We start from the raw sequence: 27,499 nt of genomic DNA on the forward strand, positions 1-27,499 counted from the left end.
CTTTGCTGTGTCCGCCCAAAGAATCGTGCTGCTCGGGGCACCCAAGTTTACGGAAAAGAACAGCCACGTGACTTTCGAACAACGCGCATTTTCAAATACCCTTCTTTAATTCGACAGCCATATAGGGGTCTATCCCTCAACGGCCCTTCGAAGTCGAAGCAAAATAAAGTGGGCCGATCCTTGACGGTATCAGGTTACACTTGCTCTAGTGCAGATGAAGACGTGTCATATTTAAGTAAGCCTGCAATGCCAAGCGTACACTATTCACGTTACGTCGAGTTCCCCGCCTCGAAATGTTCGTTCGAACACGGTAAGCTTAACGCAACACCCATATATAGTTTTGCTTTTGACTCGCGGAAGCGCAGTTTCAGCTGTGAATATTTCTAACCAACTACTAAAGCTAATTACTATATTAGCTTATAACTCAAATAACATGTCATTTATTTATCGCACTAATGTGCCAGCTCAGCAGCCTTCCTTTTTCCTTTTTTTTTCTCTCGCGCTTCACGTGATTCTCATATCACGTGTCCACTCTTCGTTTTGATGGGCAGCGATGTCATCTTTAAATAATCCCACGTGCTTTGCCGGTGACTCGTGACAACCCTCCACGTTCAGAAACAAAGGCGAACGGGCGGTTTTGATCTTCACTGAAGTGGAACTGTGTTTGGGCATCACACGGTTACGACGATTCTCGATTCTGTAATTCCGACTTACAGCAGCGGTAAACGCTAACCAACACAACGAAGGCGATTTCAAGCTGGCTTCGACACCCGCCGCTCATAAGGCCACGCTCGGCCATTTGCTTCTGATTCTAAGAATGTAGGATTATAGGAAAAATCGGGGATAAATGTTAATCACGTATTAAAAGGACATCACATTAAGATGAACTAGAACGGTAACGATTACATCGCTCTGTAAGATTCGGAAATAACCTTCAACAACTGGTTCGAAGAGCGAACTGTGACTGACCACGTCAGTTCGATGTTTTTATTCTGCGCATTTCGTCCTTGAGTGTATAGAGGAGCGCTCCCGCGTTTGAGTCCAACGGAATAGTGGCAAGTTGAAACAAAATTGATTTACCATACTCTAGCGGTATATAATGTCCGACCGACTAAGCCAGGAACAATTTCTTTTGGGGTGCTTATTTCTGGTTACAGAAGTGAACAGTACGCTTAATGTAACTCAACATTGTTCCTTCAAGAGGTCATTGAAATGTTGCGAGGTAAGGGCAGGTACACCGCCAGGGTGCATCACTCTGCAAGGCCGCCTTCGAAGTCGGGTTGCCTAACAGACCACTCCACTTTTCTTTTTGTGGTTTCCGAGGAAAGCAAGCGTGGAGCTCAAAGGCGTACACAAGAAACCCCGCGAAGGAGCACGGGTGGGCTGCACTCAGTCCGCAGAGGCGAACCACACGTGCACCTCTGGCTTCGCCTCTATTCGTTTAGCGAGCACCTAAGACGGGACGCTAGGAAGAGAGAAGCTGAGGAAGAAGTATGGGAGATGGGCAGGACGCGTACGGGAACAAGGCTTTTCCACACCTGTTTTTTTCTTTTCTTGCTTTCTGGACAGGACAAAATTACTTTTTTTTATGCCATCCGATCCTTGGGTAACCGCACGGAGGAATCAACTAGGAGGGAACGTTACGCAGCACAACTGACGCCGAAAGTTTCGGCCCAACACGTGATTATGTGTCGCGACAAGCTTTAGTAGAGAGTTTTAGGTTGCGAGCATACGTAATTACCGCTCACGGAACGCTGGGTTGCCGGGGTCATAAACGTGAGCAGCCGGGTAGGTGGCGGCATCTTGAGGCGCAGTTCTAATCTGAGAGGGCAGAGGCGTCACTGGAATACTGAACGGCATTATACTCATATGGTGGTGTCATACAGCCTTCTTTTAGACATTGTTTCGACGAAAACACCGCGGTAACAAACAAACAAACAAACAAACACACACACACACACACAAAAAAAAAAACGCTTCACGTGTTGTTGGACAAAGTGTCACACGATGTCGCTACTGGCGTTGCTACCGCTGTCCACGTTTGCCGTAACACGGTATTTCAGCGAAGAAAAACACGCGTACACGGTCTAGCTAAAGCTCCACCCACCGCCGCCCTTTCGAAAAGGAAACGGTTGAGACGTACATCAACGTACGGCTGGAGCGCTCGCCTATTTCGGAGACGACGATAAATGTGTACGCTGTTATGCAAAAAACACAGAGGCTGAGCGAGCAGGTGGGGGAGATAACGTACACATAGTGTTTGCAAAGGCAGTCAAACAAGCGTGTGGTCGATTAAAAGCTACCGCGAACCAAGGACATTGGGCCGAGTCCGACGAGAGCTTGATGAAGTGCAGGGCCGAATGTTTGAGAGACCGTTGAAACCAGCGCACAAACGCGGGCACGGTCAGAGAATCGAGAACAACGCTTCAAAATGTGAAAACAAAGGAGAAATGGCCGAATTTGTCCCAGCGTCGTGCCAAATGCAGCTGTGGAACAGCGGGTCAAGACACCACGATTTTGTAAAAATAATAAAAAAAAGAATAATAATAATGACAATGATGGCGCGAAGTTATCGAGGCTTTCTATATTAAAAGACTGGGGATAAATGTGCTGGCAGGGTCTCGTTCAGCATGCTCGAGAAAGGATTCATACACCTTAAAGCAAGCTGCCAATGAATTGCGCAGTTATGACGTTGTACGTTTGCAATGATTGGTACCCTCTTCGTTTTGCTGGCGGGGTCATCCTGCTACTCAGTTTTGCTGGATACGGTTATGTTGATTTGTGAATTGCACACACATCAGCACCCACAGTTCAAGAGTATCCGTGTGCATACTCCTTGTTTTTTTTTTCTTCTTTTTTTTTCAAATTAAGCTTAAGTTGCTAGTTCAGCGCAGTGGGGTCATCTTTTCCCTCTGCCGGTAAGTTTGTGCGCTGGTTTCGCGATGCGATCAAACTAACTCGCCCAGCTTACCGCATTTCTATGTTTGCGAGAGAAAGGGTGAAGGGGATGGCTTCACGGAGAGTTGGCTGTTGGAGGCTGGCTACGGTCACGTGATTCCCACCCCTCCTTTATTTCCTTTATCCACGGCTAATCCAACGGAAGTGGCTACATATGCGCCACCTTCTGAGTAACGGCGAACTGTACGAAACAATGGCTTGGTGCTTCGCCCCTCTTTCCGCCCCGCTCGGTTGAGCGCGAAATTCAGTCAGGTGTCGTAGGGAAATATTTAGCGCGCAGAATCGACAAGGAGGGGGACACACGTCATATTCGTCATCCCGCTAACCCAGCTGTCTTAGCTTCACTAATTGCACTAAATATGTGCCGAGCAAGAGTGGTCTCTTGGCACGTACGGAATTCTACGTGCCCGCCTGACGTCCAAAGATTACGTGGCCTCACGAAACCGTCGATAGGACACACCAGAAAAACACGCCGAATAGTTTCATCTGAATCGTGGAGGCAAGTGCGACACCATAAACTATGAATTCGTACCGACTCGCCCCAACTATCAGTTCTGCTTCAGTCAGGTTTCGCTTTCGCTGGCATCCCGCTAACAGGCCGAATTTTCGCCTGACAGTGCTGCCAAAGGATATCACACCAGCCAAGCATGTGCGATCGTTGTTTCCTTTCACGAGTGCACAGTTCAACAGGGGGCAGACAAAGGAAGCGAAAATAAACCAACCCCGGCGTCTCGTGATGCGACGCCGCTCGACCAAGCGGAAATTATAACGGGCCCGGCGTACAGTGAGGCGGTAACCGCAACGGCGATAATAGGGCCCTGCTCGCTGCTGCTATATATATACACGATAATAAGGATGAACGCGCAACAGCTGGGCGCTTAATTCCGCAAGGTTGCGTGTCAATGCACTTTGATGTCGGAAGTGTTTTTTGGCGTTTGTATACGCTCGGCCCCACCTGGCAACATGTGACGGATCGAAACTGTAGTCAAGGCCCCCGCTGTTGGCGGAGGCGCTGTCGTCAGACAGGTATGCGATACTCTTATATAAACGACCCGTACGTTGCTGGAGCAACTGCGATGGAAGTGATTTTTTTTTCCCCACGAAGATGTGTTCAGAGAGCGGGATTGGATTCAGCTTCCCTACGCTTTCGACGCAGCGTTCGCGGAAGATACGCATGCTACATTTTATATATATCATAAGGAGCCAGCAAACAATGACACGAAGGACAGCATAGGCGAACTTATATAATTTCTCCAATTTCCCCAGTGCAGATCATGTTCAATGAGCTCATATTTTGCTCTTGCTATGGCGTTTCCATGGCGACCGCGGGGAAGAGGGCTCGACCGCCTGCCGCGGCGGCTTTATTCCAACACGTAGGAGAGTAAAAGAAAAATGAAAAAAAAAAAGAACAACACACTCGTGTACTTGTGCTTTGGGTGCACCTTCGAGAAATCCAGACGGTCAAAATTGATCCGGAGACCGCCGAATACGAATCCAATCAATCAATCAATCAATCAATCAATCAATCAATCAATCAATCAATCAATCAATCAATCAATCAAAGGCTTACGCTGTGAAATATCTCACACCAAACGGATGCTACACTTCGTCATTCCATGCGGCTCACAGTTCCAATTTTTAGATCGGCACTTCGAAGGCCGCAACGCCATACGGCCGCACAAAATAACGAGTCCCAACTTCGCCTGTATCTGGCCCCGGAAGAAGGAAGGCGCCGCTCAAGTTCGCGTAATAGCCCCGACGTTGTGTAAAAACAACTGCGTCCAAACGCGTATGACTCACGCCACGATAGCGTTTCGCGAGCGAGCAGTATACCGCGCGCAAGTTCCATCTTGCAGTATTTTTCATTGGCAAAAAGAAAAAAAAAAGAAAGCAATGGCAAGCTACGCGTCAGCTGACTGCGGCTGATTGCAGCCTAGACGCACGCGCGCGCGCGCAAGGGCCCTTGTTTCTTTGCGCAGCTGCCGCCGCACACGACACACGGAAATCTAGCTATTCAACAAACTGGCTTTGTTTCTCAGCATCGAGGAAAACGGGGACAATTAAGCTGATTAGCATATCGCGCCATGTGCAAGAAACGAAAGAACATTAGGCGATCGGCAAGCGGAAAATGATTGGGAGTTGCGAAAACGTAGCGGGCTCAATGGTAGCTGAGGCTACATCGACCCTGCGCAGAGAAGCACCCAAGCTTCAGCTTATGCGCATGCGCCGTGTCGCCGACACTGCTTCTTCGATTAGTACACGCCTCGCCAGCGCATGCGGTGGCCGGTTACGTGTGTGCTATATTCAAAGACTCCGAAAGCATGCTTAGGGAGTGTGCGCGTTTGAATGGAGTGTGGAGTGCTATATTCAAAGCCTCCGAAAGCATGCTTAGAGAGTGTGCGCGTTTGAATGGAGTGTGGAGTGCTATATTCAAAGCCTCCGAAAGCATGCTTAGGGAGTGTGCGCGTTTGAACGGAGTGTGGAGGTGGGATCATCGAGTTGCGCGATAGATATATACAGTAGGCGTGAAAAAATTACGGGACACGGGTTGCACGAAAAAAGTGCGATTTCCGAACTATTTGTGCCAGCAGCCAGCAAAACTACACAACGCTATACCTATATGTTCCTCGCAGATAGAAGTTACGTGCTAGAAATAGAGACTTCGAGAGGGCACAAAGTTAATATTCAGGTCTTTCTCAGATTCCTTGCAGAACGACAACCACCCGTGCAGTTTATTAAATTCTCTCACTACGTCACTTTTTCACAGGGTCGCTGGGATGGCACATATTTAACGGCGTCTTTAACGGATCACGTTATCTGTCTGACGGTGGAGGGGGACTACAATGGATTCCTGAGGAACCAGGGACTCGAAACTTCGACAAGTAACCGTTGTTAAATAGTTGACAAGTAACCGTGCCGAAGACAGCCCGATACATACGACCAAATACTGCTTTGTAATCTGTGACGTCCCACTGACGTAACGGTCGGCGGTGCAGTTGCGGTTATGAAAAATTTTTAAAACAATTAAGTTACGCCCTTCCAGTAATAATCAACGTTCGCCCGCCGTGCGAATTGACCGTAGCGCGAGTTTTGAAGGAATGCGTCCCCAGTCTGAAGTAATCTAGACTCGCTGGTGTCCCTACACGTATTACTATTGATGTTTATGCCGCTGGAAATTCGTACAGTGAAAGGAAGCCAACGGCGTTTTGCTGACTGCGCCGTACATTATTACGGCTGTGCAGTTTCCCGCTGTCCGCGCCTCTGTCACACGCCTGCCTTTTTTCCTTTTATGCGGTTGCCGAGCTCGTCATCGATGCTGCCGCTGGCGTTCCTCCAGACACCGCCCCGCGGGACAAAATATTTGCAGTGTTACATCAACGCCTCTCTGAGACGGAGAATTCGACAACATCCGAGAGCCGGTTTCTCATTTCAAGGCTGTAAATAAAACGCACGCACGCACGCTCACACAAACCCTCGCCAGCGCACGCGCACGCCAACACGCACGCGCGCGCACAAAGAGACAAACGTGGACGCGCACTCCTCGGTATGGCGGTCTGCGCGTTCGGTTTAGGTAGCAATCTGGAACTACAACCCTAAGCGAAGGAAAGACAGAAAACACTTTCACACAAACTTAAAAAAAACAAGAAGAGCGCGAACGGTCATCGTTTTGAGTCTTCTGTGCTTTCAGCGTTCCTTAATCTTGATCTTGATTGTTAGTCCCCCGTGGTTAATCTCGACTTGCGCCGCTTAGATCGCGCGAATACATGTGGCGGTATTATATATATATATATATATATATATATAAACGAGAAGAAAGGGGGCTAACCGAGAGGCCAGATTATTATTAGTCATATCATGAGAAGCCAACAAACACTGACACCAAGGACACCATAGGGAAAATTACTCTAATTTCGTGTGTGCACGCGAAATGCGAAGGTTGTGGGTTCGGTTCCCACCTGCGGCAAGTTGTTTTTTCATCCACTTTTTTTCCATTAATTTATCGTTTCTTCATTACATTTATTAAGCACACGTAATTTTCCCTATGCTGTCCTTGGTGTCAGTGTTTGTTGGCTTCTCATGATATGACTATATATATATATATATATATATATATATATATATATATATATATATATATACGCTGCTGTGCTCCGGGTCAAGGGGTGGATCCCGGCCGCGGCGGCCGCATTTTAGGTGCGGGCGAATAAAATAAAAGAAAATGAAAAAGCTCGTGTAAACTTAGATTTAGGCGCACGTCGAAGAACCCCATAACTTATGTAATGTTCACATGCGACGGCCAATTAGCTAAGTTTACTTCAGGGAAAAGCACGGGACCACGCGCATCGAACAGTTATATGATGGAAAAATTGAGCAAACCTCCACACAGGGCGCCGTATTCAGGTACTAATCACACATTACCAAGACTGTTTCCACTAAAAATGTAATCGTCGGGCAAATATAATGGACTAACTTTATCCAACGCCCGGCCTAGGTTGTCCAACGTTCGACTTGCGTTGGTTCATGGTTCCTGCGCTGCTACGGGCAGCAGCCACTACCAACGCGAAGGACAGTCTGACTCCACCCCTGCGTGACATCGCTTTAGAAATTCGCAGCCGCGCCCACAAATCGAAGTACGCCATACAAACAGTCTCACTTCATCCAACTTCTGCCTCGCTCCGACACGCTCGCCGCAGATAGATAAAACATAATAATAATGGTAATAATTACGGAGTGTTAACGTGCAGATTCACGATCAATTTTGACCATATCGGTTTACTTAAAGTGTACTTAAATCTATAAGTAAACGAAAGTTTGTCCATTGGGGCCTTCATGGGAAGGCTAGAGCAGCAGCTGGGACCCAGTCTGCGACCTTAGCAGCCCAACGTCATATCTGCTCGGCTATCGCAGCACGAGAAAGGCTGGGGGGTGGGTGCAAATAGCTCTGCTTGCTGCAGTGAAGCTTCGTAGAAGAGAAATTCGGGCTATAGGGAGTTTGCACTAAGCGTGGTCGCAAGCACGATGTCTGTGTCCCCTTTCGTTACTGCATGCCGTTTGGTGGCGCCACTTACTGCAATGGTCGCGCCGAAGGAACGGCCAGACTATCGTGCAATTTTATGCGTGGGTTTTGTTATTGCGCAACATGCGGAACGAACGTGCGATTGCTGCTCGGCCGACAACCGAGGAGGGTGTACAGACTGCGTATAACGTTGCCCCTTCCTTTATGCCGTGAAGCGTTCACGTTGCATAGGAGTATAGTAGACTGGGCAGCAACTATAAGCGTCATCTCCACTGTGCCACCTTCATTTCCCTACCATATTTTGCCAAACCATGTTTGAGTATACCAGGACAGAGTCGCAACACCGATATGTAGGCGAACCTCATCTCCCGCCTTCCTCCGTGTAAAGTTCGTTCTACCGACCCACGCCGTACCACTCGCGTATAGACGGGTTAACCTCACGGCAAGCCGCGGGCGCACTGGTTTTGTAGTGACCCGCGAGAGTGTCCGGAATTCCGTACTCGCAGGCACCGAGAATGGGCGAATACTTAAAAAGGAACGTCGACTTCACACTCCTCGTACAGTTTTTTTTTTTTTCGCCAACGTCACGTGGTTTACAGTGGACGCGCGCGCAACTACGCGTCAAAACGTTTGCACGCCTCGATGCAGTTGGCGACAGTTCAAGGGCGTTCGCCCTTCGGCCGCGGGGGAGGCACCAAAGGTCGAGTCGGGGCTTGGGGACATCAGGATTTCGCGCCGCTCCTCTGATGCCCCCAGATGCACTCGCCGCGCCCTGATAAAGAACGGGGCAGAGGCACCCTCACCCTGATATCTCTTTCTCACTGACACAGATGCACGGAGAGCAGCGGTGTGTGTGTTTATCTATCGTGCGTCTCAGAAACAGTTTGTGTGCGCGCATGCGCGTTAGTGTTCACGTTGCGAGTGCGTTTGTTACCCGTTTCGGAGATAGTCTTAGTTTGGGCATGCGCATGCGCAGTATAGCTCGTGTGTGCGTGTGTGTGCGTGCCAGTTGCACGCTCGTTTGAGGGGGAAGAACGTGCGCGCAGATGTGCCTGCGTGTGCTTCGTGCAGTGAGCGAGGGGGGCGTACTCGTATGTGTGCTTACATGTGCTTGAGTGTGCTTTGCCTGCATGTGTGTGCGCGCGCGTGAGTGCACGTCTCCGGGAAAGAGGAACAAAGAGAGAAAGAGAGAGAGTACGTGTGCGCAGTCACATGTGCGAGGAACTTTGGTACTCGGGAGGCCCTCGGCGTGTCCCCCCCTTCGCGCTATCTCAAGGACGACGAGAGCTGCTCGCAGAAGACAAACAACGCCAGTACTGCGACGCGCGGGGACGCGAAGCACAGGGGGCTTCCTTCCTTCGCTGCTCTCCTGTATTCCCGTCGTGCTCTGCAAAAGCGCGAGTCTCTTCTTAGCCCGGTCCGACGGAATACGTGGGCATCGCGGGCGTTGGCCGTGCGAGGAAGTTTCGTGCATCGCGACTCGTAGCTTGCAGCCCTCGTCGAGGCCGCCAACGCCGGAATGTGTCGCACCGGTTGCCGACTCGAGAGAGAGAGAGAGAGAGAGAGGGGGGGCGCCGACGACACCAAGCGCATTTGCGACAGTTGGCGAATTAGCGGCGGGCTTAAGAGGAAAGCGGTTGTAGCTTTAAAAGTTTTCCTCGAAAACACCGTGTATCTTAAGTCTACATTAAGTTTTAGCGTCCGCCGAAAGGTACGTGCGTATGATGTAAGTCTATCCCTATTGAAAATCCCAGCATTGCCCATCATGGATTTTATGCTGGGCATGATGTAAAATGTGCTGGGCATGATGGAAAACTTGGTGGTGATGGTGGAATTCATCGTGGGTATAATGGGTGGATGGTGGGTACAGTGGTAGATGGTGGGATGTATTGGTGGGATACATACTGGGTGACTTGTCTCAATGGTGGGCGGGCTGGGTGAATGGTGGGTGTAGTGGGTGGATGGTGGGATGACTACTGGGTGACCTGTGTAAATGGTGGGTGAATGCTGGGCGTGCTGGGAGGATGGTGGGTACATACTGGGTGAACTGTGGGAATGGTGGGTGAATGATGGATGTGCTGGGTGAATACTGCATGTACGTACTGGGTCAAATGTAAATGGTGGGTAAATGGTGTGCATGCTGGGTGAATGGTGGGTGTACTCGGTGGTTCGTGAAACACATAGTGAAGAAAAATTTTGCTTTATAGCACGATTTCTACAGCTTGATTGCTATGATATTTCAACCCCACTAGAGGCATTTTACTGTCAAGCAGGAACAGGACACTTATTGAAGAAGGCAAAGAAGACAAAATTAGTCACAATGTGACGTCATGTCCCACTTTAAAAACACAACCTGATCAATATTTAATTTAAAATTGAGAGACCTCTTTAAGGAAAATGTAAACTTCTTAGTACAAAAAAAGTATTAAAAAATATTTCCTCAACCGGGATTCGAACTTGGGACCTAAGGATCACGAGCCTAGCATCTTACCGCTGCACCACGGCGCTGTTATCTCTCAGCGTACATTTTGGCTGTGTCAGCAGTAAAAACCACTGTCTCCATTGCTGTTTACATTTGTATTTTAAAAGCCAAGATGTGGGTTCCCTCCACGGCGTCAGCTGCCACATCTCTAGAAGAGCACAAGTGTTGTTACCATCGACAGGTAGTACATCGTGGAGTGATAGAACATCGATTTTGCTGTACGATATGCATATTGAATAAGAAATTCAGAAATAGACAACGGCGACCGGAGAGATTGTTAGGGTTGTTACTGCTAATTTCGACAGTTGTCTCTCGCTCTTTACACTTTTGAGCGCGCACATAATTCGTGTGCTCAACGCAAAATAGCTACATAAACACTCGTGGATGAGTCTTCATTCTGACAGCATACTGGCTTCTCACGGCAGCGCTGTACCAGATTAATGAGACCCGAGCGAGACAAGTTTTCACGCAACTTTGTGGAACAACCGAAAACTTCTTTTCCGCTTCGCATAAGCTTCTGCAATAATTCTGGGAAATTAACTAATGTGACAGTGTAACCGCACATGTAAGTCCACAGGCTTGTGTGCCACACCTTACCAAATAAAACAAAACGGATACGCAGCCATTCCCGCAGATGGTATGATTTTGATCAGCGGCCGATTTTGAGGAGGCGGGTAGGTGCCGCGTCGTCACGGCACAATTATAACAATTGGCCACGTCGACTTTAATACCGGTGTCGGTGCTATCAGCATTGGCGGCTTGAGAGAAGCACGGTTGAATACCGCGCAAGAGAAAAGTACAGTGCACACCACCGATGCGAAACTGACAAACAATTTTAAAGGGCAGCGACGGAAAGCGCTTCTGTTGCGAGTTCAGAACTCTTGGCCGTCGCGACCGGATGTTTCTGTTGCGACGTCAGAATTGCTGTCGCAATGTCAGAGTCGCTGTCATGATAGAAAGTTGTTGTTCCGACTTCAGAACTCTTGTTGTCGCGACAGAACGTTTCTGTTGCGACTTCAGAGATCTTGGCCTTCGCGACAGAATGCTTCTGTTGCGACATCAGAATTTCTGTCGTAACGTCAGGAATGTCTGTCAACTACGGAAACGTGAGGAACTTCTGTCGTACAACAGAAATTTCTCTAGTTGCGACATGAATTCCTGCTGTCTTCTTCAACTGGGGTACCTTGTGGATTCTATCGCAGACGCAAGTAAATCACAAAGCTAATGAAGAAACACTGAATAAAACCGTGCATAAGCAGCCGCGTCTATTCGCTGGAATGCACGGTAGCACTTGGCTGCGAACATATTGTACACCGCCGCACATTTCTGGCACCACCACATAGGACACATTCACGCGGCAGAGACATGCGGTTTTTTCCAGGAATATTCGTGCGCCGCACGATAAATACAGAAGGCATGCACGACAGGAGCGCAATACGCACACATTCACCACACCAAAACGAAAGCAATGCGGATGACACGGGTGTAACCCGCGCCACACGAGCGATTAATTCTCGTAGATTTGATGCTTTCTGACTGAATAAGTTACAGCGCGCACGGAAACATCGCACACTGGACGTGTACCTCCGAGATCATGTCAACAATTTCTATTGCTACAGTAGAGGGTGACGAAAGCAACAAGTCGTTTAAAACGAAGTGACGGCGCAGGTTGCACGGGCAGTAGCGCAAGGCGTCGTGGGTGGGCATGGATGGGCTTCAAAACAGCTGAAAGTAGGCGGCAAACTTTCCGGAAGGGAGCAATGGGAGACTTGGCTCGCCAGCCTCGACCAGGCTCGGCGGACCGCACAAGCCAGTGGAGTTCTGGGCTAGGGGCTCCACCCCCTCACTTTCCACACCTTTTTTTTTCTTGTTTACTAAACCTTTTTATATATATTTCTTCAAATTACAGCCCAGAGAAGGCTTCCTAAGAATGGCATACGCGAATCTCGAAGGCCATCTTTTTACTGCCCGCATGCGACGGAAGCTCCTGGAAATCGAAAACACGCCATAGAATTTCTTTCTGCGCTAAAGTATAGCGGATAATATAAACTGTGCGATGGTTGTTTATGTATTGCAACATCTATATGCAGTTGGGCGCAACAAGGCACAAAGCGAGTGTGTGCTGGTTATTATTTTAGTCATAGCGGAGGCCAACCAAACTCCCAATTTCACAGGTGGCGCCACCCACCACCCCGTTTCAAAGTGGTTGCTCATAGTATCCATCCACCAATCTTGGTCTCTTGTTTACATGTGCTGTCGGTCGTACGAGTTGCTACGATGTGTTTGTTTGATCGTGTTTTTGCGTTTGCTGTAATGAATTGTGACATAGTTCGCGTGCGCAAAAGTGCCAGAAGATAGCTTGTGTCTCGCTGCAAACTCACGGTATGCGTGGTGCGCCAGGCAAACGTGGACCAACGATTTTCATGCCATGGAGTGCGTTCCCTTTGTCCGTGGTGGTTGTGGAGAGTTCAGTGGGCGCCGCAAAGAAATGATGCGCATTATTAGCGTTCCGCAGGTCGTCCACTACGCAACTGCATGTATGCGGGAATAACTTTGCAGCTCCGGCAACTTGGAGGGCGCTTTTCGACCGCATCGTACCATTTAAAAGGTGAGTACACGCATGCTGTGCTTGCTTCTCGTGTGTGCCTAGAGTGCCTTGCGAGCGTAAGAAATCGAACTCCCGCGACGACATTGACTGTGCCGATGCTTGCTGAGCGTTGGTTGACATAATTTGCTTGCGCAAGCTTATTGGCTTAATGCTAAATTGAAAGTCTTGGTGAGCGCTTCCTTCCGGTGAGAGGGATTAGGTTCGGCAACAGTCCTCATTTGCGCGAGCTGCCACTTTTCTGCTAAAGTTGGATAATAAAGACTCATCTGCCTCTTTACCTATTCTTACTGCAATGACGTTTCCTCTCTTACTTATGCTTCGAGGTTGAAAATAATGTCTGTTTACGCGGTTGTCGGTTTGTGAGCAGTTATTGGGAAAAAGTATAAACACCATGCAAGTGATCTTGCGCGCGACAGCGACGCGATGTAGATGGTTGTCGCGCTCGCTCGTTCCCTACAAGTCGTACCCCATGCGAGCGGTCTTGCGCGCGACAGAGACGCGATGTAGATGGGTGTCGCGCTAGCTCGTTCCGTACAAGTCGTACCCTATGCGAGCGACGACATTGAGAGCCGTCTCCCCGGTGTTGCCGGTATGAGGGCAGCAAATACGCGCCAAAAGTGTGCTTTATTAATTTAGTTTGCTGTGTTTTACTCAAAGGAGCAGCGTAAAACATTTCTTTAAAGTCTTGCAGTAGGTTCTTAACCTTGCACGTATCAAAATAGTCGTTTGCTTGTTCCGTGCAACAAGCGGTAGTACTCGACTGATGTACAATTCCGGCTTCGCGCTATTGTCTGTTCGCTCATAGCACTTCTGGGCGACGAGCGACGAATTCTAGATTTCCAGAACCAGGCGACAAAGAACGAGCGATATGTTCGCGCGACGGCCCGTTTTCTCGCTCAAAGCCGTCGCGCACAAAATCTCCCTCATAGGGTTCGGGCAAAAAAATTTAAGCAATTACGGCTTGCTACTACTACAGCTTACGTTTTGAGACAAGGTGTTTTGACATAACTTTGACATAACTAGAGATGACAAGGGAAAGTTGCTTAACTGATAGAAAAAAAATGAATTGTTACGTAAACAAACATTTGTTTGTAATGTACTGTAGCTGTAGGTCTTAAAAATTTTATTGTCATGAAGAGGTCCCTATTATCACAATATTCATCAGTAACTTTGACCTTGTGCTCTGTTCCCACCCTGCAGTGGTGCAAACATTGTTTTTGTGACTTTTTCTGTGCTCCTTGCATGTGTTCACAAAACTTCTTTAAAGTGCCACTGCTATAAGTTAACACAGAACCTATCTTGCAGGGGCAAGGCCGTGACCAACAACAGTGTCCACGTCAGGGAGGAGCTATGGCTGCAGCAGCACTGTGTGTAATCGGATGGTCTGGTCAGGTATGACTGAAGTGTATGTGTTTGCAAAAGTAGGATCTCGGTATCATTCGTCAATAAGTTTATGGACATATTACTCAGCAGTGCTTACTAAATAGGCTAAATATCTGCTCAACTTTATTCAACTTGCTGCTTATTTGTGTCTGTAGACATTATGTACACATTACCTTGTTCACTTTAAAACTAGACCTAACATGTCTTGAGGTTTATTTTTTCTTGCATCAATCACTTGGCTGCACGTTACATTTTATTTTGCTTAGTACACATTATATCTACCTCTTGTTATTTTGTTTTATTGATTTGAAACTTTCCTGTGTTACACCTTTTATATCCACTTTTTTTTTCGTTTAGGCTACACGCTTGTGCAGTTTCTGCACATGTAAGGATTAAAAGTGTAATGGGCCAAATATGTCACAGGTCTAAGCATGCAGCATGCTTACCATTGTTTAACATTGGTATTACAATTATTGTGAGGTTTACTTGCACGAACAAGACTAATTGAAAAAAGTTGGACAAGACAGTGCACTAGACTTCAACTTACAAGCTTTATTCAGAAAACACGCAATGAGGCCCCACCTTATGCTCAAAAATATCTGCAGACAGATGCATAAATAAATGTTCCACATGGGAGGAAACCAAATGCGCAACAAAGCCAATACTGCCCACAACAAACCATTACAAAGCATTCAGCAGGTTCTTCTCAAGGTACAACAAACACTCCTTTATCAGTGAGTTCCAGTGAAGGAGTGCTTACACATTCATCATCAGCCTTTGAAATGCCAAACACCAAATATTTCCTTATCTAACTGCCTGCCAAACCGTCTGAGCACTTGCTTGTTTTGAAAACACAGTTAGCATTTACGAGCACATCTTCGGCAGTGGTCAGCCAAATGGGCAGTGCCTGCTAGAGTGTTTACAGCGTTCCGGTGCTCCCGAAGCCTCTCATTCAAGAACCTGCCCTTTTGTCCAATACAGCACTTTCTACAGGGAAGTGAAATCTTGTATACCACCCCCACATTGCAGTTAAAAAAGTGGGTGACATGCTCCTTAGTGCATGTACCCTGATTCCCGGCGTTGCTTACCAACCTGCACATTCTTGCGAGCTCTAGTGGCGCTGAAGAAAACACCTACACTGCACTGGTTTGCCACATTGTTTAGGTGGTGGGACACCCCATGTACAGATGGCACAGCCACAGGGCGCCCACTGGCACGTGCGTTATTGCACCGAGCAGCTGCCAGATCTGTTTTTACCTCTTTAATGAGGCTCCCAGTAGTTGACACCAAAGTGTTATCGAGATACCCGGCCCTACATAAATGGCTCGCTTGTTGCTGAGCGCTGCAGGAAACCTGGTGCACAAGATTTAACCAGAACAGCTCTCGGGCAGCTAGGAGCTATGCATCCTTTAACATGGAGTATGCCAAACGGTAGTCGAGCAAGGGCTTCGTTTTCCTAAGAGAGTATATATAATAAGGAAAGTATGATTTAAAATTATACGAATATCGAATGATTGCAGGTGATCATCTTCTGGCAACTCATGTGTGAACTTGAGTCCTACTGAACACTGTTCGAAAACACCCACAATGTTTTTAACAGCAAAGCCAGCACAACAAGAAAGTTATTAGCACTACCACATTGCCCACTGGACGTGCAGTAACGCATGTCCCAGTGGTAGCCGTGCAGCTCTGCCATACATACACAGGGTGTCCCACCGCCTAAAAGAAAGGTGGCGAACAAGTTTGGTGTAGGCATGTTTTCGGCACCGCTAATGCTCACAAGAATATGCAAGTTGGTAAACATTGCCGGGCGTCAAAGTACATGCACTAAGAAGCATGTCATCTGCTTTGTTAACTGAAATGTAGTGGTGGTATGCTACATTGCACCTCCCTGCGGAAAGTGGTATATTGAACAAACAGGTGCCTGAATGAGTGGCTTGGGGAGTACCGGAATGCTGTAAATGCTCTCACAGGCGCTGGCTACTTGGCTGATCACTGTTAAAGTACCCATAAGTGCTCCCCATGTTTTCATAGCACACAAGTGCTCAGTCAGTTTGCCAGGCAGTTATATAGGGAAATGTTTGAGGTGTTTTGCATTTCGAAAGCTGCTGATGAATGCATAAGCACTCCATCACTGGTACCAGCTAATAAATAAGTGTTGTGTCTTCAGAAAAATCTGGTGAATGCTTTGTAATGGCTTCTTGTGGATGCTTATCAGCTTCTATGTGCATTTCGTTATCCCCTATGTGGCACATTCGTTTATGCATCTGTCTCCACATTAACTGAGCATGCGGTGGCCTGTTTGCATGTTTCTTCTGAATAAAGCTTGTCAGTTGAAGTCTACCGCTTTGGCTAGTCCGACCTTTACTCCGTACGCCTTGTTTGTGCTAGTAACTATGTCACAGGAGCTGTGTCAACGCCAACTAGCCTAACCTTCTCCATTTTTTCACAATTATTTCTCAAGTTCCCAGAACAATAGACACGAGCTTGAATTTCTTTAAATGGTAAATGAAGGCCAGTATTCACTGTGCTGTAAGTACTACAGCAGTGAAGAGTTTTCTAGTAAGCTTGCTTTCTTTCTCTACATTTATTTATATTCTTCTTAAGCTATACCCATTCATGCAAGTAGGCATTGTGGCAGAGTCTGTGTCCAGTTGCATCGTTTTCGACTTTGTCTATACTGCATAGACCACATAGTTGGTACATAGTTCAGTCTATTGATGCACTATCATTAAATAAGCATGCAGTTTTGCACATGCAAGATTGCCTGCTCGCTATTGCTAAAGCATTTGCTGGTTATTGCTATGTTGCTCATCAAGTGAACTTGATTTCAACAGCACCACACAGAACATCTGTTTGGCAGTGGTGTAATTTTAATAGTGACTATCAGCCAACAAGCTCTAAGTCTACAGCGGTCCAGAAATAATTCTATTACTTTGGGTCTCTCCACATATTTGGTTAGCACAGTGGGCAGTTTTCTATTTATTCTGCTTGGTGCTGTTCACGTGAGAATATTTTCAACTAGCAAGTACAAAGTGTAATGCTGTCAAAAGCCTTTGATTACTGGGCAAATGAATTGAAAGCATGGTACGTAATCCAAAAAGTATTTTCACAAAATACTAGTGTCAAGAACAAGCATCATATGCACTGCAACTCATGGTTTTATGTTGGTATGCAGGTATCTCAAGCTAAGGGTGCTTGTGCATGTATTTTCCACATATTAGCTAATGCTTTAGCTACATGAAACTGTCTATGTTCTGGCTGCTGAAGTCAAATTTGTGGTTGATGAACCTGCTTGTTTTTGCTGTGCACTTACATTTCTGTTGTTTCTTAAGGGTTGTAGCCATGTGACAACTGATGTATTGCAGCAATGTCAAAGGTAGCTTCCACCCATTATTGCTACAGTGTGCCAACAGACACCTGTCGCCGTATTGGTGCATTTTCTGAGAACCAGCCGTATCCTCTAGGTGAAATTTGTAGCGTCGTTTTGAGTTTGCCAGTCAGTTCATATAACTTGAGGACAAAATTTACACAGTGAAGGAAGGGAGACCATACAACATGACCAGTGATGACTGAATATTTTGATAGAAGGAATAAAAATAACACTGAATGTGTGCTTATATTGTGCACAAGTTCCTTCAGAAGGAAAATGTGAGTTGTAATACAAAGGCAAAAAATCACAATAAACAGTATTTGCGTAAAAAAAGGTGAATAGTCAGACTAATTTCTATCCCTTGTCATCTAGAAAGGACGCCTTTTTTCATGCATTCATAATGGGGGCTTGCTCACACGTCTTGTGGTATGCCTCTCTGATTTCTCTTGTCAATTTTGCACCGTGGGTGGAAACAGATAAACTAATTTAATCTGGCCTAAAGCCCTATCGCGGCAATGCACGGCCAAGTCAGACGAGCATGCCGGTCTTCTCAGTAAAATGTGGTGATTTCTTTGGTACATATTTAGTTCCTGGCCTGTCAGCTTCCTAACATTGGAATGCAGTACACTGCCCCTAACACACACTAGACATATTTCGTGGTATGTTTAACCAAGCGTACCTCGCTTGCCTGCTCGCTTTTCTCAGTTCACTTGTGGACTGTGCGGCATACCTGCCTACTTTATTTTTTCTCTCGAAATATGTGTGCATAGCATTCCACAAGCGCATTGAGAAAGGCGTCCAGGCAAAGGAGATTTGTATAAATTACCACTAAATATGTCTTGTGTCCGTCATTAGTAGTGTATTCTATGCCTCTGTTCATGTGTATGTTTGGTCAAATGCACAGGGTCGTCAACTCTTGGCACGAACACGACTCAGCGTGACCACGCCCCGCGGAGTGCCAGCGTGCATGGCGCAGGGGGGATGTGGAGCTTCGTGTCATCTGCTAAAGTGCGGGAGCACGCCATGCTTTAGCGGATGACACATGACATGAAGTCCCACCTCTAAGCCCCTGTGCGCCTGCGCCGCTTAGCTCCGTCGCACAGCCATGCAATGCGCGCTGGCAATCCGCGGAGTTCGGCCACTCTGCACCATCTTCGTACTAAGAATAGACGGTCTTGTACATGGGGCAGACTGGCCGCTGTATAAGCATGTGCCCAGGAGAGCACCATTGTTCACTCGAGGGACAAGCATGCTCGTCCCACTTGACAATGCATTGACACAACTGGTGATGTACGCCAGATTTAGATTGTTCATCTCTTTTGTTTACTTAAGGCAACCGATTGATCAACAATATCACTGAGGCATACCATTTAAAAAAGAGGGACATCTGTCAGCCAGTGCTCATTATGATTGCATTACAAAGAGGAATACTCTCTAAATGACACGGAATAGTGATCACTTCCTGCTTATTTGTTCTATTTTTATGCAAGTACTGTTTATCATGATTTTGTACATTTGTATTGCAACTTGTGCCCTTTGTCTTAAAAGATCGCTTGTGCAGTGCAAGGGCACACGCAGTATAAATATTATCTTAAATTTTTGCACCAAAATTAATGTTGAATTGGTAGCTTTTGTGTCTTGTTGTCTTCTTTCTGTCCCTTGTATCACTCAAAAGGTAAACATTAACGTACACCAACTTTCTTAATTACTTGCCCGTCAGTGTTGATAAACATGAAATGTTGTTTTCAGCCAGAATATTCTTACCATTTCTCATTTCCGGTCAGCATAGTGCTAATCCTTTGGCTTTTTATAAAGCGTGCTAATATGTACTTCTGATTAATGCAAAAGTTAGTTCTAGTTGGTGGTAGCTGAACTTGGACATCATGACAAGTGCAAGGGCACACACACGCACAAAGAGACACAGTCTGAACGGGCGCTAGACATCAACTGAAGGGCTTAATGACAAAAAACAGCAACGGACATATTGCGCAAAAACCTACAAAAAGATGTAGAAGGTGCAATTGTCCCTAAAGAGAATTCCGCTGCCGCTGTACTAGCACTGTACTGTTACAACAAACATTTCAAACCTGGTCGCAGTAAAAGGAGCGTGCACACTGAGTTCTGAAGTTTGAAGTTGTGACGGGACTTGGCGCATTCGTCGCTGCAGTTTAGTCATGACGAAAATATAACTGCTGAGATGAGTGAGTGGTGCGAGTGGTTTTCAGAGCCCACAAGGGAATTCACTTGTTTTCAACCATGCAAGGGTAATCTTACTTTCAAGGCATGTCTCCAATGTTCTTTAGAACAAGGCCATGTAGTGTGTGATGGTGGTGGATTTTGGAGACTGGCGCGCGTAGGTCTCTAGGTAACGTGCTGCACTGTTCTCCGTGTGACACTGCAATCTTGGAGGCCTTGACGTCACTCGTTCTTGCACTGTTCTCTGCATGGCGGTGCGCCTATTTGAATCAATTGTTTCGCTTTCTCTGTTAATTTCATTATTGCAAGGTTAGACTGTACGAAATATGAGTGTTTGCTGCCCTTAAAATGGGAAAATTTTATTAGTTTAATCCTTTACACAAAAATGAATTTCTTGGTGAGGTTGGGTTTAACCCCAGTTTTTTTTAAACTTGTTCGAGGGGCAGAAACAGGAAATTATAGAGTTGCATCAGAAATTGACAGATCTAATTAACCTATATCATATTGTTTTATACAAGTGCGTTTTAGTGTTAAGAATACTGCTCAGGAAAAAAACACTTCATATCTATTGCAGGTACAGATTGGTGTGGGATTTGTGATGCCACTCAACAAGTGGCATTACATATTCAAGTCTGCTTCCGACGGAAAGTGCCCATTAGAGGTGGCATGGCACCTGTGGACACCAGTGCAAGCAGGTGAAAGCAGCCTGACTGGACAGGCCTGCCGGACAATGTGCCGCGCATCTTGGAAGCTTCCGGCAACACCGGAGAAAGTGGCTGCTTTGAAGAGTAAGTCAACAGTCACCTCATTTGAGAAACATAACTGCATATCTACAAGTTATCTGAATGAGTTAGCGTTACATGATGTATACAGAGCGACAAGAAATGCCAAAGCAAGAATGAGGCAAGTGCCTACATATTATATCTTTTTCTTCTGCTGTATATGCACTGTGTCTCGACACACAATTTAAATGTCTCTGTGGGTATGAAAAACAGCACAAGATAATTTCGGGATATGGGTTTCCGGCGAAAATCGCCCACAAAGTTTCCCCCATAATCAGTTTCAATTAAAAACAATCAAGAAAGTCGGGTGGCTACACGAGCGGTTAATTTTGACAGGACCTTGATAGCTTGCATTCACCTGCTGCTCATTGTCTTAACAGAAGTGAACATTTAAGCACCTCATTGTCTTTGAAATTTCTAATGTAGACTTGGCATGCGTTATTGTAGCTTTTCACGCTGCAGCTTTCATTTCACTTTTTTGAAATAATGCTTCTCAAGAAAATTGGGTTCCGACACAGCTTGGCAAATTGTATGGTCTAAAAGAAGCTTTTTAAACTACTGCCGTCCAAAGTGTTGACTGTGGTCAACTGATGTGCTGCTTTACAATCTGCAGCATTCACAGCCATGCAATTTCAAAACACTATTCTGATTATTGGGATGTAAAAGTTATCAACAGGGATAAAGTGCCTCGGAAAGGGTGGCCAACGTTTCGTTAGGAGGACCTATCTTCTCAAAGGCTGCCTCGTCATCCTCGGCATGTTGGTTTTAAAGTGTTAGTAGAGTGACGTCACATGCAGTTGTCAGGAGTGGCTGGTTGTAAAGGGAGAGACTTGAAGGAGAATGAGCGCGGTCACCTGATGTCTGTAAGCATGATTCCTAAGACGTAGGAACAATAGTGGGAGTGGGAAGGCGGGGAGAAAAGGAGAAAAAAAGAGACCAAGAGGGAAAGAAAGAACAAGAAAAGAAAAAGAAGGGCATAGGAAGGTGTTAGGGAAGCAAGAGGTTAGGGAGCATTCAGGGGTGTCTTTGGCAGCATGTTCTTGTGGCTTTAAAGGAGCCGGTGAGGCGGTCAGTGCTCGAGTAACAAAAACAACCCGAAAAGACATTAGTTGAAAGAATGACTTGAGTAGCATAGCAGCAATGCGTCGGATAATTTAGAAGGAGTTAAGATGGCAGCAAGGAGTCTGGAATGCAGTGCATAGGGTAGCTGGAAGGCAGCGGCACGGTCTTTCTAGGGACGTTAGTCCCAGTAGCTCAACGTAGGTGTCGTCACAGCGGTATGCAGAAGTGGCGATACCCTGTGTGGCTGAGGCACCGAAGAAGGTATCCTGGCGCCTGGGATTTTGGAATATGTTGGTGAGGGTGTTTCGAAAAAATAGAATAAAGAACAGACAAATATGGGGGTGAACTGAAACTGGAATAACAAATAAGAGGGTGGCATGAGCAAAAGCGGGCGGAAGCAGATGTACATGGGAAAACATATTTATGCGAACATATTTATGGGGATTCTACAGACTTCCTATTGCGCTGCACGGACAGGCCCCACACATACCTACGATACATAGACGACATATTCATAATATGGTGACATGGTCAAGACAGCCTAGATAAATATGTAGGATTTCTAAATTCTTTTCAGCCAACAATAAAATTCGCTTCAAAATCTTCAGTGGAGCGCATAAACTTTCTGGACTAAACAATATACATTGACACTGGGACACTAATGACAATGCTGTACGGAAACCTTTTGACAAACAACAGTACCTAGAATATACAAGCCACCATCAAGCCACATTGCAAAGAAGGCATCCTTAAAGGCCAAGCACATGGCTGCGTCACATGTGTGTTGAAAACCAAGACTACATAGATAGACTTGATCACCCTAAAGAAACCCTATCAAACGGGAACCACCCAAAGAGTGCCCTTCAGAAAGCCTGCACCGATGCAACCAAACTTGACTGAGCCAACGTGCTCAAGCCCCACCCTAGGATCACAAGAACAGCGCCTCTTCTTACTACTAAATTCTCACACTCCCAAACATGAACAACATCCTCAATAAATACTACCCAATTCTCACCAGCAACCAGAAACAAGATTTTTCCCGCCCTACCCAGAGTAGTCTTGAGATGCAACACTATAATATTAAGGATATTCTTGTATGTGCCAAACTAAAAACAACAACGAAGTTAGGAACCAGTCCCTGTGGCCGCCCGGGTGCTCTACATGCAAACATATTTAATCTACTACTACAGTAATAAGTACAGCATCAAATTACTCAAACAACGTAACTTCGAGTTTCATCTGCACATCAAGCAATGTAGTCTACTGTCTAGAATGTGCCACTTGTAGCAAATAATACATAAGTGAGACAGGACAAAAAAATCATAAAAGACTGAACGGTCACCGCGCAGATACAAAACAATTTACCTAAAGGAGTAGCCAGCCACTTCAATGAACATGTCATATGTGACAAAGCAAGGCTCTATAGACTACAAATTTCCGCTCACCTCGCTAGAGGAAATATCTGGAATCATACCTCATACACAAGTTTAAATGCCTACATCCAATGGGAATCAATTTAACACAGCAACTTAGAATCTTTAAAAACTTTAAAGCTGTAACTTAAATCGGAAAGCCTCATGTCATCAACCAAGGCGCAAAACACATTGTGCCACCAGCTAAACTTAATTCTTAACCTCACCTATTCCACCGTTTCTAATTTTTACCTGCTTACTACTCAATTTAATATATTTCGTGTTTTAATGTTTATATCAACTGTATGAGCCCTTTTCCCATGTACACCTGCCTCCGCCCGCTTTTGCTCATGTAACCCTCCTATTTGTTATTCCACTTTCAGTTCCCCCCTTTTGTCTGTTTTCTATCATATTTTTTGAACACCCTCACCACCACAATCCAAAATCCCAGATGCCAGGATACGTTTTTCTGCGCATCAGTCACACAGGGTATCACCAGCTCTATATACCACTGTGACGACACCTGCGTTGAGCTACTGAGGCTGACATCCCTAAAACACCATGCCTCTGCCTGCCAGCTACCACATACATTGCATCCCAGACTCCTTGTCGCCATCTTAATTTCTTCAACATTACCCGACGCGTTGCTGCTACGCTACTCAAGTCATTCTTTCAACTGATATCTTTTGGAGTCTTTTTTGTTACTCGCACACTGACCGCCTGACCAGTTCTTCTAAAACGGCAGAAAGATGCCGCCAATGACACTCCTGAATGCTCCCTAACCCCTCACTTCCTTAACACGCTCCCATGCCCGTCTTTTTCTTGTCTTTCTTTTTTTGCCTCTTGGCATCTCTTTTTTTCTCCTTTTCTTTTGTTTCTTTTCTCGCCGCCTTCCTATTCTCACGGTCTTGTGCCCTCGTCTTAGGAACCATGCTTACAGACGTCAGACGACAGCGCTCATTCTCTTTAAAGTCTCTCCCTTTACAACCAGCTGCCACTGACAACAACTGCATGTGATGTCACCCTACTAGTCCTTTAAAACTAACATGGCAAGGCTGACCAGGCCACTTTTGACGAAGATAGCTCAAAAGTTGGTCAGCCTTTCTGAGGCACCTCATCCATGTTTATAACCTTCATACCACTGTGTGCTATTCCATCTGTCAGCCGCTTTCTTGATTTTAGATGTTCTGATTATTGAAGTTTGTAAGACATGGCCTATCAGCACTTTCGGCATACTTTCAGTGATCTCATTTTATTTAAGCATAAGAATGAGGAAAGAACTGCTACACAAAGAAAGCACCTCGAACATTAGTCGCATGTACGCTCTGATCTGCATAGCTGATCTTGTTCTACGCAAAGCATCCTAAAATTTTCATGCCTCTTGTCGGTGCCAAGAAAAGCAAGGTGCTGGGCATCATGCGGAATTCCAGCGCTTTCCGCCAGCCTGGATTAGAAAGGACTGTATAGTGTGGCTGTAACTGGCATTCTTCTGCCAAGATTCAATTGTTTTATGGATCAAAGTACCAGGTACTCTTGTAGTCGCATCAACACTCTGCCGAAGATTTCATTTCCTACATAAATATGTTTTTTTTAAACAGACGAGCATGAAAGATTGCTCTGTATTACGTTAAGATGCTTCTTTGGGCTTTTTTTACATTGAAGATGTAGGTTACCTTAGCAAAGTAGCAAAATGGAGATTGAAAAGTAGAAAAAAAATGGCAGATCCCATGCACTGTGAGAATCGATGTACACGAAGCACACATTGTTTGCTTTGATTGACAATAATTAACGGTGATGTTAGTGGCAAGTTTGTAATTTTTTCAGTGTTTAGTCCAATACGAAAGTGGCGAGTTGATGTTAAGCATTACCTTGCATGCACCACTTCTGTTTGTCTGCATAGCCCACAGAACACACAGGGAGATGTGTTTGCTTGAGGCGTTGTTGCGAGTCATTGTTCATAATCTCTGAGAAGGAATGGAGCGTTGTCATTGCCTCACATGGCGCACCGCATCATGGCAGAAATATTAAACTTTAATTGAATTATGAGGCTGTGCATACTTCAATTAGCTATTGTAATTGTATGTATACAATGTATACATAAATTCGCGGTCTGCACTACATTTCACTGCGTAGCGAAGACGCTCCTGTTCTGTGTGACACTTCTTTCAAGTCCGGGTGTCCTCGACGTCGAGTGCACGCCTTGCTAGCGCGTGTTAATGGGCTCCTTCTACATACATGGCGAACACACTGTTGAGATTCCAGCTCAAAGCGCTCTCTTCAGACTAAGGACGATTCTAATGTTTACACTATCACAGCCCAGCAGCTGCATTTTTCTCGCATAGAAATTAAAACCAGCACAGCACGTGCAATACACACTAACGGTGAAATGCTGGGGCAGCAGCGCCGGTCAGGATGTGCAGAGGTGAGCGCCATCTAGTAATGTTGCAAGAAATCCAACGGCACGCATGACAAGACCATAGCAGCTGCAGCGCCCGTAATGTTGGGAGAAGAGGCAAAAAAAGCTTCACTTTAAAACATTAGTTGCCATCATTTGCAGCTAAATAAAGCTTGCAAGCCAGCCATTATACAGCTTTTACATGAAATCTTTTATGCCTATATGGCAAATGCTAAAGTTACGACTTCCTCACCAACTGCACGAGCAACAAGTAAAGCTAACAAATGATAGAATGGACAAATCAGACAGCTTGCACCTTGCATCTCCCCTGCATGCGTTAGAGACAGTGTAGGCAAATTGTGGCTCTCTGAATTTGACAGGAATTTGGGTGGTTGAAGAGCAGACAAATTATGCAAAATCAGAAGCCAAATATCCACCCCATAAGGCTTTGAGTACAGCTCCCATGTGTCTAAATTTTGCAGTTAAGCCAACCTCCAGATGAGAAGAGGCGTGGCTTTGGCAAAAAACATACAAAAATTCCATGTAAATCTGCAAAACAATGTGATGCATGTGTATGCATCCTCACTGCAAATAAACCTGTGCTGGCTTGCGTCCTGGGTAGCATGTTTGTGTGTGACATTTGCTGCATTTTGTTATCTTAAACTTTTTTTGAAGTGATTAGAGCAGATTTCCTTCATTCACTTATGCTAGAAATCATTGGAAAAACAATTTACTTATATATTTATTGCACTCTCCTTTTAGACTGCCTGGCGAAATACATAAGTGACCATCCAATGATGCCACCTGCACCACATCCGGAGAACCACCTTGCTTCCCTGCGAAAGCACCTTTGGAGCTCTCTTTTACACAAGCAGGACGCCAGAGCAAGCGAGTGGAAAAGTAAATACAGTACAAGTCCAGTGATGCTTTTTCAATAAAGTGTGATGATATGCTACGTAGTATGGTGCTTTACATATTTTGTTATGGCATGAAAATAGCCGCATCTTGGCAACATGTATATACAGACTGTACACTTCACAAGACTCAACATCACATAAAGATAACCCGTCATGAGCTTCCGAATGGCAATGGCTGCTCCTTCAATTCATCACACAACTTGCCTTTGACGTGCTGCGCCCACGATGATATCCAACCCAGTGCCCACCGTGCCACCCATCACCCACCGTGCCGCCCAGCACCCACTGTGCCCAGCAACCACCATGCTGCCCAGCACCCGCCGTGCCCAGCAACCACCATGCCGCCCAGCACCCACCGTGCCACCCGTCACCCACCATGTCACCCAGCACCCACCATGCCACCCGTCACCCAGCATGCCACCCACTACCATAATCCACCATGATGATGGATGATGGATTCCACTATGCCCAGCATCGGGCAAATTTTCAATAGGGATGGCCGTAAGGTTGTTAAACGCTCATGTGGCGCGTTACTAATTGGTACACCTACGGTCCGTGCACTCGTCCGTGAACTACGTTGCGTGTCCTCGGACAACACGAAGCGCACGTGTTTTTACGTATGCGGCTGTGTACACGTTCACGCTTCCGTGGGACCCTGGACTGGCGCACAGAACTTTTGTGATATTTTCTGAACGTTTCTCGGGATACGTTTGTGCCACAATTTGTAACAAACTTCGTGACAATTATTTTTCTTTGCCAAGCGACGTGGAGTGTCCGGTGCCAGGTGCCATCTTCTAATAATAATAATAATAATAATAATAATAATAATAATAATAATAATAATAATAATACGATCAAGAAAGCTATATTGACAAAGTGCGCGCGAAGCAAGCCTCACGAGCGCCAGCGCAATC

At 46.0% G+C, this 27,499-nt stretch overlaps 2 protein-coding genes across 5 annotated transcripts in view; one reads left to right on the plus strand and one right to left on the minus strand.

Moving 5' to 3' along the window:
- The window catches only part of LOC142563808 (uncharacterized), a 144,728-nt gene that overhangs the window by 44,575 nt on the left and 72,654 nt on the right, over positions 1-27,499 (minus strand). The window lies entirely within an intron of this gene.
- Positions 12,910-26,627, plus strand: LOC142563154 (uncharacterized). 3 transcript variants are annotated; one of them, XR_012824312.1, is made up of 4 exons: positions 12,910-13,065; positions 14,371-14,470; positions 20,592-20,805; positions 26,431-26,627. XR_012824312.1 is itself a non-coding variant. In XM_075673700.1 (4 exons), the coding sequence occupies exons 2-4, from the start codon at positions 14,416-14,418 to the stop codon at positions 26,604-26,606; spliced, it is 432 nt and encodes a 143-aa protein (XP_075529815.1). In that variant the 5' UTR covers positions 12,911-13,065; positions 14,371-14,415; the 3' UTR covers positions 26,607-26,627. The 3 variants fall into 3 exon arrangements, 2 of the variants coding, with proteins under 2 accessions (XP_075529815.1, XP_075529814.1); XM_075673700.1 differs by having other exon boundaries at positions 12,911-13,065; positions 14,371-14,457; XM_075673699.1 differs by lacking the exon at positions 12,910-13,065 and adding an exon at positions 13,598-13,654 and having other exon boundaries at positions 14,371-14,457.

Source organism: Dermacentor variabilis, chromosome 11 (assembly GCF_050947875.1).
Source record: "Dermacentor variabilis isolate Ectoservices chromosome 11, ASM5094787v1, whole genome shotgun sequence".
Classification (NCBI taxonomy): Eukaryota; Metazoa; Arthropoda; class Arachnida; order Ixodida; family Ixodidae; genus Dermacentor; species Dermacentor variabilis.

Coding starts and splice junctions, on each gene's coding strand:
- LOC142563154 (XM_075673699.1), top strand. CDS start 13,613: ATGCGAGCGACGACATTGAGAGCCGTCTCCCCGGTGTTGCCG. Junction 13,655..14,370: donor CCGTCTCCCCGGTGTTGCCG/GTATGAGGGCAG, acceptor CCTATCTTGCAG/GGGCAAGGCCGTGACCAACA. Junction 14,458..20,591: donor TAATCGGATGGTCTGGTCAG/GTATGACTGAAG, acceptor TATCTATTGCAG/GTACAGATTGGTGTGGGATT.